General features: G+C 37.8%; 1 protein-coding gene across 2 annotated transcripts in view; it reads left to right on the top strand.

Annotated features, from left to right (window-relative positions):
• The window catches only part of rgs17 (regulator of G protein signaling 17), a 29,298-nt gene extending 15,559 nt beyond the window's left edge, over positions 1 to 13,739 (top strand). The window contains exons 1-5 of one of the 2 annotated variants that reach the window (XM_066697286.1): positions 548 to 638; positions 1,806 to 1,936; positions 6,811 to 6,885; positions 8,202 to 8,441; positions 8,839 to 13,739. In XM_066697286.1, coding sequence (XP_066553383.1) covers positions 1,830 to 1,936; positions 6,811 to 6,885; positions 8,202 to 8,441; positions 8,839 to 9,022 — 606 coding nt within the window. In that variant the 5' untranslated portion in view covers positions 548 to 638; positions 1,806 to 1,829 and the 3' untranslated portion in view covers positions 9,023 to 13,739. Of the gene's footprint in view, positions 1 to 547; positions 639 to 1,805; positions 1,937 to 6,810; positions 6,886 to 8,201; positions 8,442 to 8,838 lie in introns of those variants that run through there. The other variant, XM_066697285.1, reaches the window with a different exon arrangement.
• The last annotated feature ends 6,935 nt before the right edge of the window (positions 13,740 to 20,674 follow it).

The following is a 20,674-nucleotide window of genomic DNA, read 5'->3' as shown; positions in this document are numbered from 1 at the left end:
GAGTATCAATTTTCACCGTAGGAGGGCAGGACAGGAAACTGAGGGGGCAACAGATACCAGACAGTGAGGGCAACGCACAACCAGAACAACATGAGTGGAGACGAGGTGAAGGGAGAGACAAGGGGCTTGAGATGGGAGATACAAACAAGAGCCTGCGAAGAACTAGTAACGAATGAGGATGGATATCGGTATTGCTTTTATGTTTTCCAAAGACATGCTGGCAAAACATAATAATAATTAACTAAACAAAACGGATTAGAGAAGATTTCTGAAATTGTCTCGTCTATACGAGTTCTGGGCTCCAGAATGTCTTCAGTAAACATTTGTCAGCCTAGACATGTTTCTCTCTGGTCTGTGTTGTCCATTAGAGAATCCCAAAGTCAGTGAGGCTTATTGAATCCTAATGTAATTCTCCAGCTAGTGGCATTCATATATGTGTCATTCATTCCAGGAAGTGAAAGTTAACAAAAGCAACATGCTATATGAAAGCCAGTTCGGGAAACTCAGACATAAGTAATGGTATTTAATATTTTGTTGTTAGGCGGCCTTCAGACACCATTATAGCCAACTCTTACCTTTAAGGAGAAAGTTAAGACTGGAGCGTGGTTGCCAAGGGACTGAATTGCATTCATCCTGAGGTGAGTGGGACTCTTTCTCCTTAATGGTGAGCACCTTATTTATGTCTGACTTCATTTTTGTCAGTTATTATTATTATTATTATTATTATTATTATTATTATTATTATTATTATTATTATAATTACTTAATTGTTCAAATTCATTAAGTTTGCTTTTTTTGTACTCTCGTCTTTGTGGCATTTGTACCATTTCAACTCTAGTTGACATCTTTTTGTGTAACCATTCCTTTTTATAATCAACTTACTTTTGGTCCTTCAGAAAGTTGTTCTAGTTGAAAACCACACACATTAGGATATAGCCCTAAAAGTGTTTGGATTCATAATGTCAGAAGAGTTCAGTTTTCATATAATTCTAAATTATAATACAAACTATGTGCCGGAAAATACAAGGAGCAACTTGTTTTTTGATGGGTTGTTTTTTTGCAGGTTGTTTGTACTTATCACTTCATTTGCGAAGAAAAATCAAATGCTGTCTAAGCAGTGTCTGGTGAAAGAATACATTGTTGTCAATAGACCATTTCTTTTGAGGGGTAAACTGTAGCCTTCATTAACATATTGAATATTTGTTGATCATAACTGTTTTAATTCAATACTTAATACAAAACTAAATAACTTATGTTGCTAACAAGTCAAAGTTTAAGGAACCATTTACAGTGGATAGGTAATACTATGGCACTTTGGGCCAGATCAAATAACTTTGATCTGCTTGCAAAACCTCAATTGAACCCCATCATGTTTTGATTTAGGCCTATATGAATTAGTAGTAGAAAGTGGGTCCTGCCAGTAAATTAAAACACAATAGGAAACAATTTTGTACATTGTGATTCGAGGGGTGGTCAGATATATTGAGAAACCAAAGTCTGAGAGGGAAGAAAACCCTCAACTCAAGTATCTAACTTCCTGCCTGTTTTTAAAAAAACAAAATGTTATTTTTTTCCTCACTGCCTTGCTTTTTACCACCTCCCCCATTGCCTGTACAGCTCTAACTACCTTGTCCTCACTTGTCTTAGCCAAAATGATCTTTTCACCCCAAAAAGTCTGCATCTCCCGAGCTTTTCTCACCTTGCGTATGCCCCAGTTCCTTCATAAAATGTTTGAATTGATCATTCATGTAACTGCAGACTTCAAATCTGGTCTATATTAATTTATTTTCTCCCCATTTCTGCAGCCCAGACATTCTCCAGGAGTTGAAATGAGAAAAAGGCAGCAACCACACAATGAAGGAAATCCCCGAGCACCAGGCCAACAGAGGCCCAACACTTGCTGTTTGTGTTGGTGCGGTTGCTGCCGATGCTTGTGGTATGTTCCAGACGTTTTTGTGAGGGGGAGGGGTGTGCATTGCTTTCAAGGTACTTGGCCATATTACAGTTATCAGTCAGTCTAAGAGAAATTTGAACAAGGATTTGTGGATGGAGGCCAATTTACATCCTATTGTGGGAAAACCAGAAAATGGAATTCCAAATATGAAACCAGTATTCTAGCCAACAAAAAATAACCAGTTTTTGATTGTGCGTCTTCTTTTTAATGTTAAAGTTATGATTATGTTACTTAACAAAGCTATTTACAAATGCTAAATTGTGTTAATACATTTTTTTTTTTGATGAGTGAGTGGGCAAATTGATTGACTTGGATTGCAAAGTTGTTTTTAAACTGTATTATATATACAATTATATCACATTTTCAATATGGAATCATTCCTAGAAGTAAGATTCCCTGAGGTGCTAAAAAGATGCCGACCTTGTGGGATTTGGGGGTGGGGACCATGCAAAACAGGATTGGAATTAATAGTGACTGTTTCCACACACCCCTCTGGTGGTTTGTCTTCAGCCCTGGTCCTGCAGTGTCATGGTCCTATAGCTTTTTTAGGTTTCTTTACATCCCCACCTGTTCACAACCTGGAAAACCAATGCTGCTTAATTGGGTAAGTTTGGTATATAAATGAAGATCAGGGTTCCTCACCTCGCCTGTACCACCTGTATGAGGAGGCATGGGAGTCAGTAACAAACAAAATCATCCACTTTTATATATAAAATCAAAACCGCAATCATCAACATTACAAACAAATATACAACCAGATTTTGGATTTCTTCATCCTGTTCTGGTATAGCAAGTTAAATAGTGGGCTATATTTCTTTTGTCTGTTTTTTTTTTTTTTTTGTTGCCTGCAGTTGGCTAATTATGCTTTTACAGTGATCTCATGAAAATGTCAAAATAGATCATGCAAATCACCAAGAGATCCCCCTGCTATCATTTGAATATTCCTCTCTGCTTAGTCTGATAAAAAAAAAGTTTGCTCATTTGCATCGTACAGAGGATGTCATTTTATGGAAATAAGATCACTTTTTTGTAGAAATGAATTGATCACAATAAGAATGATGTACTGAGTAATAAGGTTATCACATGAGACAAGTTTAACTGCAATAGGATTTAAGTCCTTTTATGGGTTTATGAATTGTAAAAACAACAGTTTTAATTTGAGTAAACAACAACAACTGTTTACTATACTATATCTGTGTCTATGGGGAAGGAATTCATGTTCATCCCCCCATGATGTCACACTATATGCAGTGTGTGTGTGCGTGTTTCTCTGTGTTGGCAGGATTACCTAATTCCAAGATTATGAAATATTCTCCACTGAGAACGTAATTGCTCAACAAAGTATCACTAATTGTGAAGAGTGAAATTACGTGAAAGAGAGAACCTTTCAGAGCTGTGTATTGAAAGATGGCCAGTATAAACCGACACTCTGGTGAAGTTCAGATCGGGAATCTAGAAGTTGCCACAGACATGCGAAAACATTCCACATTTCACTGTGCCATTATCTCAAATATCAGCGTTTTTAGTGCATATATTTTGTCCAGCACCTTTAGCTCCTTTGGCAAGTAGTCCCAAACTGAAGGCAAGTATTTGGTGTGTCGGGTGTGTATACAGTGAGGGGAAAAAAGTATTTGATCCCCTGCTGATTTTGTACGTTTGCCCACTGACAAAGAAATGATCAGTCTATAATTTTAATGGTAGGTGTATTTTAACAGTGAGAGACCGAATAACAAAAAAATCCAGAAAAATGCATTTCAAAAAAGTTATACATTGATTTGCATGTTAATGAGTGAAATAAGTATTTGACCCCTTCGACTTAGTACTTGGTGGCAAAACCCTTGTTGGCAATCACAGAGGTCAGCCGTTTCTTGTAGTTGACCACCAGGTTTGCACACATCTCAGGAGGGATTTTGTCCCACTCCTCTTTGCAGATCCTCTCCAAGTCATTAAGGTTTCGAGGCTGACGTTTGGCAACTCGAACCTTCAGCTCCCTCCACAGATTTTCTATGGGATTAAGGTCTGGAGACTGGCTAGGCCACTCCAGGACCTTAATGTGCTTCTTCTTGAGCCACTCCTTTGTTGCCTTGGCTGTGTGTTTTGGGTCATTGTCATGCTGGAATACCCATCCACGACCCATTTTCAATGCCCTGGCTGAGGGAAGGAGGTTCTCACCCAAGATTTGACGGTATATGGCCCCGTCCATCATCCCTTTGATGCGGTGCAGTTGTCCTGTCCCCTTAGCAGAAAAACACCCCCAAAGCATAATGTTTCCACCTCCATGTTTGACGGTGGGTATGGTGTTCTTGGGGTTATAGGCAGCATTCCTCCTCCTCCAAACATGGCGAGTTGAGTTGATGCCAAAGAGCTCGATTTTGGTCTGATCTGACCACAACACTTTCACCCAGTTCTCCTCTGAATCATTCAGATGTTCACTGGCAAACTTCAGACTGGCCTGTACATGTGCTTTCTTGAGCAGGGGGACCTTGCGGGCGCTGCAGGATTTCAGTCCTTCACGGCGTAGTGTGTTACCAATTGTTTTCTTGGTGACTCTGGTCCCAGCTGCCTTGAGATCATTAACAAGATCCTCCCCTGTAGTTCTGGGCTGATTCCTCACCGTACTCATGATCATTGAAACTACCCCGAGGTGAGATCTTGCATGGAGCCCCAGACCGAGGGAGACTGACAGTTATTTTGTGTTTCTTCCATTTGCCAATAATCGCACCAACTGTTGTCACCTTCTCACCAAGCTGCTTGGCGATGGTCTTGTAGCCCATTCCAGCCTTGTGTAGGTCTACACTCTTGTCCCTGACATCCTTGGAGAGCTCTTTGGTCTTGGCCATGGTGGAGAGTTTGGAATCTGATTGATTGATTGCTTCTGTGGACAGGTGTCTTTTATACAGGTAACGAGCTGAGATTAGGAGCACTCCCTTTAAGAGAGTGATCCTAATCTCAGCTCGTTACCTGTATAAAAGACACCTGGGAGCCAGAAATGTTGCTGATTGATAGGGGATCAAATACTTATTTCCCTCATTAACATGCAGATCAATTTATAACTTTTTTGAAATGCGTTTTTCTGGATTTTTTTGTTATTCTGTCTCTCACTGTTAAAATACACCTACCATTACAATTATAGACTGATCATTTCTTTGTCAGTGGGCAATCGTACAAAATCAGCAGGGGATCAAATACTTTTTTCCCTCACTGTATGTTACTCCATGTAATCTGCAGAGGAGTTGCTTTAGGACAATTTTGCGTAATCCACCAGCACAGCATGGTAGAAAGTACCCTTTGATGTGGTCAGATACCACACTATCAAGGCAAACAAAATATTTTGAGAGGGACACTAGTTCTGATCACCAAGTTATAAAGAGGAACTCCCTCTACATACAGCTCACATAGTCTAGTAGTTTTGAGGGTATTTCCACAGTTAAACTATATCAACCAGAAGAACCATTCAGCGTTAAATAGGTGCTTTTTTGGTAAAAGAAAATACAATCACATGTGATGAAGGTAGGAGTGTGTTTTGCAGATATGTGCTTTCAAAAGTCATTTAAGGCAGGCTAAACCAAACTATTTCAAAGTAAATTTTTATTGTGCACAGTTTTGTGTGCATTGGCTTTTGAAAAGGCAGATGAAAGTCACAGTCTGGGGAAAGTCATATTTTAAATTCCATATTAATTCCCTGCTCATTGTATGTTTGTTTTTATTGATATTGTATCTGTTTACTCCTTAGTTATGAAAGAAGCTATATCAAATAAAGATTGTTATAATTATATCTCCTTGATAACAATTTTACCCCAATAATTTCTTATAACTTGCTTATAGGTTTTATGTAACCTCTTTGATGGCTAGTGCCTCTTTGTAACTTACCTTTTTGTGTATAGATACATACATATCAAAGCAGAGTTCATATTTTCACCTAATTGGGTGTTGATTCTGCAGGTTGCCTGAAATTTGGAACAGTGCAGCTCCTTAGATACACTTTTTATAGTTCACTAACAGCAAAGCTTATCGGCTACATACCCACGTGATCTTGCTTTGGTTTAATTCAATTTACAAATGGTTGTATCTCCTGCTATTGAGTAATGTGTGCAGACTGTAAAATGAAGGCTGGGGATCTGTAGCCATAATGTGGAGATCTGCCCAAGTCTTTTTTCCAGGTTTCTGCTATCTGACATTAGCAGGTTAAAACAAAGCTCCGGTTTTACAATAATGAGGAACTGAGATTCTCAAAGATGCACTTTGTCTGCTTCTCTCAATGGAAACATTTTAACTGCACAGGAAATTCATGATGCTGGTTCTATATTAGGCATAGACAGGTTACACAGTTTAACTGCTAATATTATATATTTTTTCAAGTGAAGTTTCAGGAAACATAAACTCCACACTGGCGACAGGATACTGTGTAATATTCTAGGCACATATTTGTACCACGTTTCCTAATGGTCAAATACTAGGTACTTTAGCATTTATCTTCTCGGAAATGGGTCTTTGCTTATCTTCCCAAAATGGCTTGGTTTTCCATGGTTTTCATGAGGTAGCGCAGTGGTTAGTCAAATGACAAGATTCATTTAGCCAGATGGAGTACAGTGCAGTGCTAAATTTGGATCTTAATGTAATTTAACTTAGTTTATAACATTCATTTGATTTGTTTTTTCCCATTAATTGTATTTTATTTTATTAAATCATATATTTATATTTTTATTTTATGAAAGCCAGTCAAACTGGTAATTTTGAATGGCGCACCCAGTTGTCTGAAACAGGTTTCACTTTCTTTCGATGAGGGTGAAGTAGGGGGATAGGTGGGTCCAGTGACCATATGACAAATGTTTTTGTTTGTGTTTTAATTATATCAGGAATGAAGACCGGGTGGAAGGCCCTGACAGGCAGACATGTACAAAAATGGAAAGCATTGAAACTACAGAAGAAATGTGAGTAAAAACAACATTACTGGTAGTTATTGGTTGTGTTTGTTTGTTGCCATTTTCTTCGCTAACTCTTTACCTAAACCCTATAACCTCGCAGCGCCCCAAACAATGACGGACTCTAATGACAGTTCTGTTCAATTCAATCCTGCAATGCACCCTGGGAGACCCTGACCAAAGCCAGTCAGTGATGGAGTCTGGATTCGCCCCAGTAACCTGGCGGTGATGTTGCCTATCCGGCACACTGAATGGCAGGTTTTTACCAGGTGATTCACATTGGTGTCCCAATGTGAGCCCATAGTCTTCTTCAGCCGAATGTATTGAAATCATCCTATTGTGTCTTTAGAAAAAAAAAAAAAAAACAAGTTCCCGAATCCACTGCCTATATTGCTAATTGACAAAAAAAAATTTCTGAGAGCAAAATATTTCAGACCAACATGTGTACCATAGAATGCTTTTCAAAGCCTTAAAGGCATGATTTATATTCGTCATAGTTTGCTATGTGGCCTTTTTGATTTCTGTGGATGATGATTATTATTGTCATTTAGCAGACGCTCTTATCCAGGGCGACTTACATTTGTACCCATTTATACAGCTGGGCATTTTACTGGAGCAATCTAAGTGAAGTACCTTGCTCAAGGGTACAACAGCACTGCCCACCTGGGATTTGAACCCACAACCTTCCAGTCATGAGTCCAGAGCCCTAACTCAGAGTATGAGAAATGCGATCCTGTGGTATACGTTTTCTATATCTCGTCTGATTTTGTTCATCAGTGTTTTCTTTTTCAATCGCACTGCTCTTTGCTGTATTAGCCAATTAGAGCATAAGTCTTTGTTTTTTGTGTTTTTTTTCCACCTCAAAATACAGACAAGTGAAACGAGGCATCTGTTAACACGCACACAGGTTTTTAGGGCTCTTGCTCATGTGGACCTAATTTAAATATGCCCCATAGATTTAAAGGAATGCAATCATTCTGATGCAGTGAACACATAATTGTGCAATATGTTACTTGTAAATTTCAGTGTGTATCAAATGATTATACACTAAAATTAGAAAAAAACAAATCACGTCATACAGGCAGCTTTGAAATTACATGAGTGCTTATTAATAGATTAGTAAAAATAGCTGTAAGTTACCTTTTTGTTTTGCAGAAACGCAACTGCACGTGTCTAACAAGCAAACTGAAAGCCCATGTCTGTACACAGGACAAAATATTCTTCACTATAATGTTTTCATTACCACAAATGAGTACTAAAAGTTCCTCAAAGTGAATGTGTGTTTTTGCTCATAAAAACAACCAGTCATTCACTTCTGTCCCCAGTCTACAGCCCACCCTGGAGGAGGTGTTGTCCTGGTCCCGCAGCTTTGAGAAAATGATGCACTCCACGCTAGGAAGGAATGTCTTTCGGGAGTTTTTGCGGATGGAGTACAGCGAGGAGAACCTACTGTTCTGGCTGGCGTGTGAGGACTTGAAACATGAAACGAACATGAGAGCCGTAGATGAAAAAGCCAGGATAATTTACGAAGACTACGTTTCAATACTTTCGCCAAAAGAGGTGAGGTTCAAAATCGCTCGCAACATCAGTTTCTTCACCCAGACTATACTCTCTTTAGCATAAGTGGACACTTTTCCCTCATTGGAAACTGAAAGCCCTTTGTATTTAAAGTTAGCAATGTTGTACAGAATTGTCCCTTAAATTACATTAGGTCTTGTTAATTATAGAACATTTAGATCTGTTTAGGGCTGTAGAGACAATACTTTAAATGAACAGTTAAGTAGTGACATCTTACTTCCTGTTGGTCTGGTCCAGTAGACACGGACAGAACTGTGACAGACCCCTCTGCAAGAATCTTGGATGTGTGAAGCTCCATTCCCGTACCAAGTGAGATTATGTGGATTGCTTGGTGTTTGGAAGTGCATTTGAGTGTTATTGTGTTCCTTCCCCTTCTCAGGTGAGTCTTGATTCCAGAGTTCGAGAAGGGATCAACAGGAACTTGACCACGCCCAACAGCGACATGTACGACGAGGCGCAGCTCCAAATCTATACCCTCATGCACCGAGACTCTTTCCCCAGGTTTCTGAACTCCACCGTTTACAAATCTCTCATGGAGAGCAAGAGAGGCTCCCCCACAGAAACTTAAACTCTTCAAAGGGACGCCGAAGGTTTGATATTTCCTTTTTAAAAAGCAAAGCAATTTCAACCACCCCTAGTGCTCAGTTCCCCTGTGAACTGCAGTCGAGAACTCAGGCACCTGTGAAATGAAAAACAAACACAACACAACACACACACACGTAGTCATTGTACTGTACTTCGAAAGCTTTTTCTCACTCATGCCCCACAATTACGAACGCCGTTTGAACTTTTTTTGTTTTTGAAACTAGGTCTAAGCGCTTGACTGTGAATTGTTCTGGAGAAAACCTGTATTCCTACATTCAGTGTGCATGTCACAGGAATCTGGAGTTCTTTCTGAGACACAGTTGTGCAAGGTTTCTGTGAATCTGAAATCATGCTCTCCTTTTCATTTGTTTGTGTGTGTTTCAAGGAGGCCCTATCGGGCGTACATTTTTAGGAGGTATCCTACAAGTACGACCACCATCCCTGGGAATCTGTCGAGCACTTTCCGTCTGTAGGATAATCAATCTGGGAAAAGTAAGGGCTAGATTTCTTAAGCGGTTGGGCAGCTAAGAAGTTCCTGACTCCTCCGTTCTACTGCAAAATATTCCGGGTCCGTATTTCAGAATATGGACCACAAGAGCTGCTTACCAACATTATCCAGTTCTGAGTCCCTCCTGTCTTTTCTTGCCCGAAATGGGGGGTATTTTACTTTAAAAAATGAATAATTATAAGAAAAAAGAAGCACAGATATATGAAGGGATTATATAATTCAAAGAGTTTTTATTAAGAGTTTACAGTCACTTACCGATGTTTTTAAAGCTTTAGAGAGTATTTAAAATGGTATTCCAGTTTTATTTCTTATATGTGTGCATTTAACAGAGTAATCATAATAATTGGTTTCTGAACCTAAGGTCTGAGGTCATGTTACTTGTACTTGTATGTGGCATAGGACTGCTTTGATGCTCTATATACTACTGAGAAGGGGAATGAAGGAGGGAATGGCTTCTGATGGTGTTTTTATTGTCTGAAGTAGGTGGCCACTGTCAAGATCTCGCTTGTCATGGAAGCGTGGCTAGGCTTTGAGTTATGGGCCGTTTTACAAGGGAATCCGGAGGCTTTGACTCGTGATGCCTGGGAATTTCAAATGGCATGAAACCAATTGTTCCCGGGTTTCCAAATTGCCAGAGTGGAAAACTCATGATCACTGATCAGTCGGTGGGATAGGCAGTCCATGTTACTCTCATAGCTGATCGGCACCATTCCGAGAAAGGTGCCATTTAATAATTTATGTGGCAAAACACCTCAAACATACACTAGCTATTTACATTCTGATTACTGTACAGATGTTGTTAGACGTTAAGAAAAGACTTAAAATGCTGTTCATAGTTTTTTGGGAAAGGAAAAAAGGACAATTCTGGTATTTGTATAAATAATAATAGTGCATAAAGCATTTGAGATGTAATTTATATACCCAGTTGGGGGGAAAGGTTTTCCGTTCCGTCACACTGCAGGTAACAGAAGAACAGATGGCGTGTTGGCATGTTTGGATGCACGCTTTCTGTTCTGGCTCCTCTGCCTCTCTTCTCCTGCGCCGATCCTTTTTCATTTCCATTTTAAATGAATAACCCGTTTGTGGTGATTAGCTACATGCACTTAATTAATCCTTTCAGCAGTACTAGTACATCAGCACTCATTCCAGTCACCAAATTAGTGTCAATCAAATATCACAACTAAGCAGTAACTACCGGAGGATTTAGTATGGCGAACAGTAGCAGTCACTTTCCTTCTGATACACAATCTGCAGCTTGCTGCCATTTTTGATCAGCAAGCAAAACATTTCCTTAAATATGAGCTGGGGTAGGGCTGTAGAGAAGAAAAAAAAGTGATTTCTTAGAGTTACAAACAGTTAAAATACCAATTTATTGTTTAAACTGTTTCTTAAAAAAAGGAATAGGCACATTTAGTACATTTTCAATGGCAGTTAGACTTTTGTCACACGTGAGACACTGGCTAGCTGACCTTCATGTCGTTTGAATAGTGAAATGCATGCAAGATAAATGGGTTCATAGGAATATTGTAAACTGAATACTGTCACCTAGTGGTCAAAAAAGTACATTTCAAGGCTAAACAATTTCATATTGAAGGAAAAGCTGTATTTTATTGATTTTAATTTTAGAATAACTCTTTTGAGTAAAATATGTTTTCAAAATGTCACCACCAGGAGTTACCTGCAAGAACAGTGTGTAGTTCTTCTCCATTTGAAATTAAGGGTGGGACAAGATTTCATGCAGTCGCATGTTTTCTTCTGAGGGATCGGAAGCTGAAAACCACTCTGGAATAAAAATGGCATTAGAAGCCAGTTACTCTATAACAAATCCATATAATCAGCAATGTGATAAAGAATGATTTAGAACCGGGTCTGTAACATATATATATATATATATATATATATATATATATATATATATATATATATATGTAATGTATGCTGATCACTTATGTTTCAATGTAGACAAAGCAGTTTTCCACTGCAGCTTTTAGAAATCCATACTCTTCACAGTATGCTCATGATCACTGGCAATGGAAGATGCCTTGATGGTTTTTCTATTTGTTTTGTTTTTTATGTGTTCACCTGACTTTCTCTTCAAGCAAAAAAAAAAAAAGAAAAACAACATAAACTGTGTATTTATTTTTCTTTTTCTGGAATGCAGATGTGCATTTAAGGTATTCAGTGATTCTGAAGCAGATACAAACAGCTTGTTAACAAAGAGAGTAACTTCATCTTAATCTAATGTATTGTATCTATTGTAACCTGAAAAATACTGGCCTTATTAACATCCTCCGTCCTTGGAAATTCTCATCAAGATTTGCCACTACCTCTCATGTCAATTAATTTATTTCACATTTAGTTGTCGATGTAATAAAATGCTATTTAGATCTACTTGAAGCCTAACACTGTAAAAGAAATGTGCATGGAAAACATACATATTAAGAGTTCACAAAGTGTAGCTGTTTTTTTTTTTTTTTTTAATCTTTTTCTTTGTTGAATTGTTTTCACCTGAAATAGATTTTTAAATATATAAAGAATTCAGGAAATAACTGTTTAAGGGCTAATTTCGTTTTGCCTATGCAAATATTTTACTGTTGGAGATGATAGGAATTGGAAGGCTATTCAGCTATGAAGAAGAAAACAAGGTTTACATTGCCCCTTTGCTGATATACTTCTATCATAGTCAGCAAAATTTCTTATTATTTTTATTTATATAAAAGAAAAAAAAAATATATAGTATATATCTTCATGATGGTAAAGATATTTATAAAGATTAACTTTTAATAAATTCACGTCTTGTCTGAATTGTTGCTGTGTTATGAGATACTTCTTGTAAGGAAAGCAATTCACTATTAAAGTAAAGTACATTGCAGAGGAATGGATCGTAAATGTTTACAAGCTCCTTAATTTGTGGTTGGTTTTCATATATTATTGTGACAGGGCCACAAAGTTTTCTTTAAAATAAGGAGATGCTTAAGATTGCTGTTGCTGTTGGCATTGTTTAGAATGGGAACATATGGAAAGGTTAAAAACAAGAAAAATGCATTTATGATACAGTTACATTGATGCATGTTTCTTTTATTTTCAACAAACAAAAAATGGTGCGTTTTCTAATGTCATTTCTAAAGGATGTTTCTTAAGGGCTATACGGGGCATTTTAGCTGAGAATTTAAAATTGTAAGAAAATAAACATCTACCTCGGTGAAGCCTTTCTATATTTGGTGTGCTTTGGCATTTAGATTTAACCTGCTGTTGAAACTCAAGACCACTTCTACTCTTCTGTGAAAGATATCCGCATGGTTTTTGTCGCATTTTCCTGTTAATTCGAAAATTACTATCCTGCATAGCCAAGTTGTCTCTCCCGAATTAAAAGACAATTCTTTATTTATCTAGAACTCAATGTCTATCTCACCACAGAGGCTGGGAGATTTTTAAAAGTCCTTTTCTAAAGACACAGACCACTGACATTTGAGCTCAAATAAAATGCAGAATTTTTAGATATGCGTTTATTAAAGACAGTACGGTTCTTTTCTCAAGTCATTTTTGACCTAATTTAACTTGACTGCCTTGTTTACAAACACCATTACAGGTATTACTGTTCTTCTGCAAGGAATTGTACGAATCGCACTTGCCTCTCCAGTGCTGGAAAGCGGGTAGATCAGACCCACCAAACCATGGAGCGGGATTTACGCCTCACCCCCATTAGCATTGAAAAAAGAAGACCATGAACGACACAAATGTCGTCTGTTGCATTTCTTTTAGGGCACTTTTCCAAGCATGGCACAATTTTTTTCTGGGATTTTGTTTTTAACATTCATGCCAGGCTGCTAAGGTTCCTGTGGAAGTTTTTGTTTGTTTTTTGCCCTAAGGAAATTGCTTTTGGTATGATGGGAAGACTACTATTCATCTAGGGATAGCATATGTATTACATTTATACTCCAACAATTGCTTACCATTATTTTATTAAGATACTGTTGCGTAAGATGGTGATGATTCAGTCTTTATAAATACCCCAGTTTCCTAGAAGTGACAAGGGCAGCTTTGTTGGTGTCTCACAGCCCAGGCTTGAACTCTGTAGGTGAAATATGAAACATGGTTTGTTATACAAGATTATTTTTTGGTAATGTATACAGTGCATCCGGAAAGTATTCACAGCGCTTCACTTTTTCCACATTTTTGTAATGTTACGGCCTTATCCCAAAATGGATTAAATTAATTATTTTCCTCAAAATTCTACAAACAATACCCCATAATGACAACGTGAAAGACGTTTGTTTGAAATCTTTGCAAATGTATTAAATAAAAAACAAAAAAAGCACATGTACATAAGTATTCACAGCCTTTGCTCAATACTTTGTTGAAGCACCTTTGGCACCAATTACAGCCTCAAGTCTTTTTGAGTATGATGCTACAAGCTTGGCACACCTATTTTTGGGAAGTTTCTCCCATTCTTCTTTGCAGGACCTCTCAAGCTCCATCAGGTTGGATGGGGAGCGTCGGTGCACAGCCATTTTCAGATCTCTCCAGAGATGTTCAATCGGGTTCAAGTCTGGGCTCTGGCTGGGCCACTCAAGGACATTCACAGAGTTGTCCTGTAGCCACTCCTTTGTTATCTTGGCTGTGTGCTTAGGGTTGTTGTCCTGTTGGAAGATTAACCTTCGCCCCAGTCTGAGGTCCAGAGCGCTCTAGAGCAGGTTTTCATCAAGGATGTCTCAAGGATGTACATTGCTGCATTCATCTTTCCCTCGATTCTGACTAGTCTCCCAGTTCCTGCCGCTGAAAAACATCCCCACAGCATGATGCTGCCACCACCATGCTTCACTGTAGGGATGGTATTGGCCAGGTGATGAGCGGTGCCTGGTTTCCTCCAGACATGAGTTCAATCTTTGTTTCATCCAGAGAATCTTGTTTCTCATGGTCTGAGAGTCCTTCAGGTGCCTTTTGGCAAACTCCAGGCGGGCTGTCATGTGCCTTTTACTGAGGAGTGGCTTCCGTCTGGCCACTCTACCATACAGGCCTGATTGGTGGAGGGCTGCAGAGATGGTTGTTCTTCTGGAAGGTTCTCCTCTCTCCACAGAGACACGCTGGAACTCTGTCAGAGTGACCATCGGGTTCTTGGTCATCTCCCTGACTCAGGCCCTTCTCCCCCGATGCTCAGATTGGCCAGGCGGCCAGCTCTAGGAAGAGTCCTGGTGGTTCCAAACTTCTTCCATTTACAGATGATGGAGGCCACTGTGCTCATTGGGACCTTCAATGCTGCAGAAATTTGTCTGTACCCTTCCCCAGATCTGTGCCTCGATACAATCCTGTCTCAGAGGTCTACAGACAATTCCTTGGACTTCATGGCTTGGTTTGTACTCTGACATGCACTGTTAACTGTGGGACCTTATAACTGTTAACTGTGTGCCTTTCCAAATCATGTCCAATCAACTGAATTTACCACAGGTGGACTCCAAGTTGTAGAAACATCTCAAGGATGATCAGTGGAAACAGGATGCACCTGAGCTCAATTTTGAGTGTCATGGCAAAGGCTGTGAATACTTATGTACATGTGCTATTTTTGTTTTTTATTTTAAATAAATTTGCAAAGATTTCAAGCAAACTTCTTTCACGTTGTCATTATGGGGTATTGTTTGTAGAATTTTGAGGAAAATAATGAATGTAATCCATTTTGGAATAAGGCTGTAACATAACAAAATGTTGAAAAAGTGAAGCGCTGTGAATACTTTCCGGATGCACTGTACAAAGAGCATTTAAAGCAAAGGATTATCCATGCCTTATTGATGCACAAACACTGATTAGTACAAGAATCGACGTAAAACGGGCAAAGCTGCTACTGTGGAGCACAAATTTGACATTTTTAAATTTGACATTCATGAATCACCAGAGAAATGTTACACACACAAACCATATTCATGATGCATCTATATTTGGTATGATCTCCCTGAGCAACATGTTGTGTCTTAACCTGGTGAGTTGCGGGATCGGCAGGCTTTCCTGTAGCTGTATGAAACTGTCCGTCATGGTTGTCACCTGACCGGGAATCTTGTGTCTGATCCCATTGAGGTCTTGTCATATGTGCTCTATAGTGGTCCTGTCCTGGCTCAGAGGCAATCGCTTGACAAAGTCGTATGCGCTCTTGACACTTCTAGACTGGTAGTGACTGACCCCACTTCAATTCTCCACTCTTGTTCATTGTCTCAGTGGAGGTGCTGTCACTCACAAATGACTCATAGAAACCTCCAGCTCTCTTTGGGTGTCTCTATACCATAATCTGCCCTGGGAACACTTGGGAACAGATTTTTTTTTTTATTTAGTCCATGAGAGTTCCCGTCCAGACGATACTGAGCTACTTGGGACAGTAGTAAAGCTTGTGGTTTCAATTACCTGGTGAAGCAAGTCATATCTCCACGCAGTGCTGGTAAGACAAAGGTTTAGGGGACCGACGGTATTTCCTGTGAGGCTGAATTTTCCATTGAAAGGACGAACCAAATACTAGTGTCTATGTGTATTATAATATGTAGCATCAATGCACCTGTCTAGTGTTGGGTTGATTCACCCAGAGCACTCAATGCAGATTTGAATGCCTTTTGACATTCATTTCTGCCAAGACTACATGCCTTTAAATGTCCCTCATGATGACAACCCAACTCCATCAGCAACAAGGTCGGTTTCAACGAACCTCTGCGCTCCGTCTGTAGACAGGACGTGTTGCCATGATGATCACATCCCCAGCTAAAACATGTCTATCGCTCTGCATCACCTGGCTGCAGTTTCCACAGAGACTTTCTTCATTTAAAAGCTGAAATCATCATCTCCATTGGTCCATCGCTGGTACCACAATTTTGTTAAAAAGTGTATTGACTGTACTGGACTGACTTAGTGAGAGTTGAGCAGTCAGTTTTCTTAAGGAATGTGAAGCTAGATATTCTGTGAGATTGCTTTGTAACAAGATAAAGACGAAGAGGTCGGGAAAAAACTTTGAAAGCCAGCCAGCTTAATTATAACACAATATTATGAAGAACTGAAGCTTAATAAGGCAGGGCCAATGTGTGGTTTAGTGAGAATTCAACTTAAAAATGTATCCCCAAATTACTTTTAGTGTGCAATATGCAATTCCAAGTTTTAACCAAATATATAGTGACCATCAACATACTATTAGTATTTAAGTTGGTCCAACAATGTTACATTTGAGAGACTGGCAGAATGAAACACATTTCAGTCTGATTTGTGTTTTTGTGTTGGTTTTGTTCTTCACCTCAGTGGACTCATCTGAGAGGTATATTGATAGACTTTCAATACAGAAAACTTGATCTAGTTCTCCGACATGTATGTCTTCATGGTACAGTTAAGCTAAGAAAGTTAATAAAACAATTATTAGGCCATGGGACTGATCTTGCGTACCAGCTTTTCAAACCACACGACTTCCCAACAGAAAAGACAGATAAATAAAAACATATCCTGATTTTAATATGCAAACAATAAATACATCATTTTTAAAATATATTATTGTATGTGACAATATATTTATAGTTCAGGTTTTGACCTGTAGGTTATGTTTATAAGTACATGTATTTAAATATGAATTTAATGTATTTAAATACATTTATATTTCCTAATTGTATTTATTTTTTGTATATTGAACCATATTTGTAAAACCTAATTTCAGGATATGTTTCTAAATATTTATATTCCATATGAAGGGGGTTAGTATGCTTAATTATTTCACATTTTGAGGTAACAGGTACCAATTTTTTACCTTGTCTGTAGAACACCAATTTCAACAATTCAGATGAAGAGTAAATTCATTCCAATATACAATGACATCTTCTTGGTTCAGCTGCCAGTACATCGACAAAGTGTATTTGTTTTATAACTTGTTTTTATTTCTTCAATCGTCTTAACATCACAGAGCCTTTATAAATACTGTCAAGTTAAATCATTTAAAGCAGAAAACTATCGATTTTTGAGGATGCAATATATTCAAAAATACAAATCCGAAGTGATATTTTATATTCAGCATGCGTTTGCTAAATAAAATAATAATTGAGTTATTTATCATAAACGATACTGTATGAGTATGTATTAAAGTACTGCAATATGCAGACAACTAGTAATTTGTTGTTCTACTTTTTGTGACGTTTGGGTTACACTGTCAGAAATAATAGTTGTTGTGAGCGAGATAATGGGACTAGTTTTCCATTGGATTTTTAAAATTGTCTGAATTATTTTAATCCTCTTTATATTAATGAGATTATATTCTGACAATTTTGTTCAGATTAGATGACGTGAACAATTGTTGCATGAACTTGTGATACCGTTCACTGAATAACACTATGATTGATTTGGTTATTCAGCTATATGGGAGGCGATATTCAACCATTTTTTAATAATTGAATGTAAATTACAAAAAAATAAGTATGGTGATCCCTTTTTTTAATACAAGAGCAATCTTGGTATGTCATGATGTTTTTTTATAGAGCACTATTACTGTAATGCAAATGATTTCATGATACACATTTTGATCATAACAAGGAAAAATCACAATGTGGATGAAATACCTTTTGTGAAATAACAATTTCAAGGCAAATAATAGTCCTACAAGATCTACCAGTGAGAGTTGGTTAGTTTGCCAAAATGGTGCCCTGTTGTTACCAAATGAAAAGCAGCTGATGCAGGAGAGATATCTTCCAGATTTGGTTTCACAAATGTTGTGTTCATTTATGTAACTGTTAAACCAACAAAGCGAGGTAGGTTTTTATTTAGTATGAAGTTTGTTCCACAAAGTAAAATGCGTTCCTGTTTTTTTAAGCCTGCCTATATTCAACCAGTTACGTATGCATATCTATTTGCCACGCCATGAGTCCAAATGTCTCTGTGAAATATTTTCACACGACCACAGCTTGCTTAACAATTACAGCACCATTGATTGAACCAGCCCTACTGCGTCCGATTGGCTCAAAACCGGGAACCTCTTGAAAGTCAAAACCTTTAAAAAGAGTTTGTTTGCCAAATTAAATTGAAAGATAATTTAGAAAACAGCAAAATAAATTACTGAATTGACAAATTAAGAATTAATATATTAATTGATTAATTTACAAATTGACACATTCATTTAAGAATTATAGATTGAAATACCAGTATTAGTGTTTGCTTTTGTTTATATGTTAAAGACATAATACCCAGTTTTATTGGATTGTCTCTGTCAAAAAACAATTTAAAAGGTGGAAGATAGGGACTTGTGCCATTGAAACAGCAGGATACCTACATACACAGTAGTAGTCAACTAAAATGTTAATGTGCAGACTATCAATCGACCTGTACTTACCTTTTAACAATATCATATCTAAAACATCTGGAATTAACTTAAATGGGTGAAATTGTGTTTTTATACACAAACAAATACATTTTAAATTCAAATTTTACTATCCTTTTTTATGTCTGAATGCTTAGTTGAGTTTCAACGATTATTTGAGGGACTGTTTCCTTGTATTTTGCCTTGAACTTGTTCTTTTTCTTGAACGTTGTCTATTTCTACAGAATGAGAACAAAAATGTGTGCTGTGAGTTTTTTTTTTTTAATGTTTTATTCACAGTTTGGAAGATCCCAATGTTAAAACTGTGACTTGTGATGATGAAAGATGGTTGTCAAGTTGTTTACGCAATTATGTCTTACAGAAAGTAAAATAAATCAATAAAAAATAACATTTTGAAAGAGATTGTAATTGCCCTCAACAATTTCTGTGTATTTAACTAGTACCAAGAAGATCGCATATGCCATAATTGATCTACAATTTTGAACTAAAGAAAGGACTTCAACAGACAGACATTGTTGTAGTGTATCAGTCTGGATCAAATTTCCATATCCTGGGAAAGCAGATTTGCATTTTATAATATCTAACCATGTACATGTATATAAATTCTTGATGGCCCAACGGTTATGCTGACACATCTCCATATATGAAAGTTCGGAAACTCGTATGCTCTGGTTCACATGTATGAATCTGGATTTAAAGGGTTCGGAAACAGTGGATTATTTGATCCAGATTAAATACAAACCTCAATCCAACTGTCAGATTGCAATTGTCTTATTTCCCTTTCAATAACGAAACACTTTTAGGTTTTCCGGTGTTGTTTTGCTTCCTGGAGAAATGCAGGAGTGTGGCGATACTGTGTAACCGTTTTTGTACATGGCCCATATGAGGTAAGTAGCAGAACATACATGTCATTGTGGTGTGCAGAAGGTCCAAATCTTTGTGATTTACCAAACTACAAGGCAGGGTGAGAAATAATGTGTTTCATACCTGTAAAATCCTTCTGCAGTCATGGAGCACAGAAAACCACACCTGTTCTAAGTAGGGCAAACTTTCTTTAGAGGTTTAGATACTACCAAGAAGCTCTAAATGGCATCACTAAGATATCCGTTCTGTTTGAGCAGAATTGAGATTGTCTACTTATGTCATTTTTGTTAAGGGGAATCACAATGTGGAAATGTATACAGAAATAAAAACTTTTAAAAGGCATTTGGGTTCTGCTACATTATTGACTATATTTAAAGTGTCGTGGGCAAAAAGGCTGTATAATAAACTCATAAATCTCTCCAATGCTCATTTAACTAGGACTTCATCCACAGACTGAAGTTCGGTCCTTTCATAGGCTCAGATCAATGTCAGGTAAGTCTTGGATTAATGTTGTGGATTACATTAATGGTATTTTAATGTATCACAAGCATAACACACAAAGTAATAATAAGAATGCTTTGCCATTAGTGTTTGGTTTGATTTCATAATTTAAATAATGTGTTTGTGGGGGCGGGGGGAAAACAAACCTCCCTAAGGCACGGCTGTATGGCTTTGGAAAACCACCTCGGGTTTCAAGGTCTCCAATACTCCAGTCAGAATGCTTTATATCGATCAGGATAATGAATAGATCGACCCTTTGAGCTACTGACCCGTAACAACTCTGAGAAATAACCAATAAGAATCATTAGTCTACTCTCAGGTGTTATTTCGGTTAATGTAAGTTCAGTGTACACACTATCTCTTTCAATGTATTTTTCTAGGAGAACGCAAATGTGTTTTTGGTGGAATAATTTTCACAAGGTGTCGGTAAAAAAAAAAAAGCAAAC

The sequence above is a fragment of the Amia ocellicauda genome, chromosome 23 (assembly GCF_036373705.1).
Source record: "Amia ocellicauda isolate fAmiCal2 chromosome 23, fAmiCal2.hap1, whole genome shotgun sequence".
Taxonomy (NCBI): domain Eukaryota; kingdom Metazoa; phylum Chordata; class Actinopteri; order Amiiformes; family Amiidae; genus Amia; species Amia ocellicauda.
This window is presented reverse-complemented; position numbering and strand designations above follow the sequence as displayed.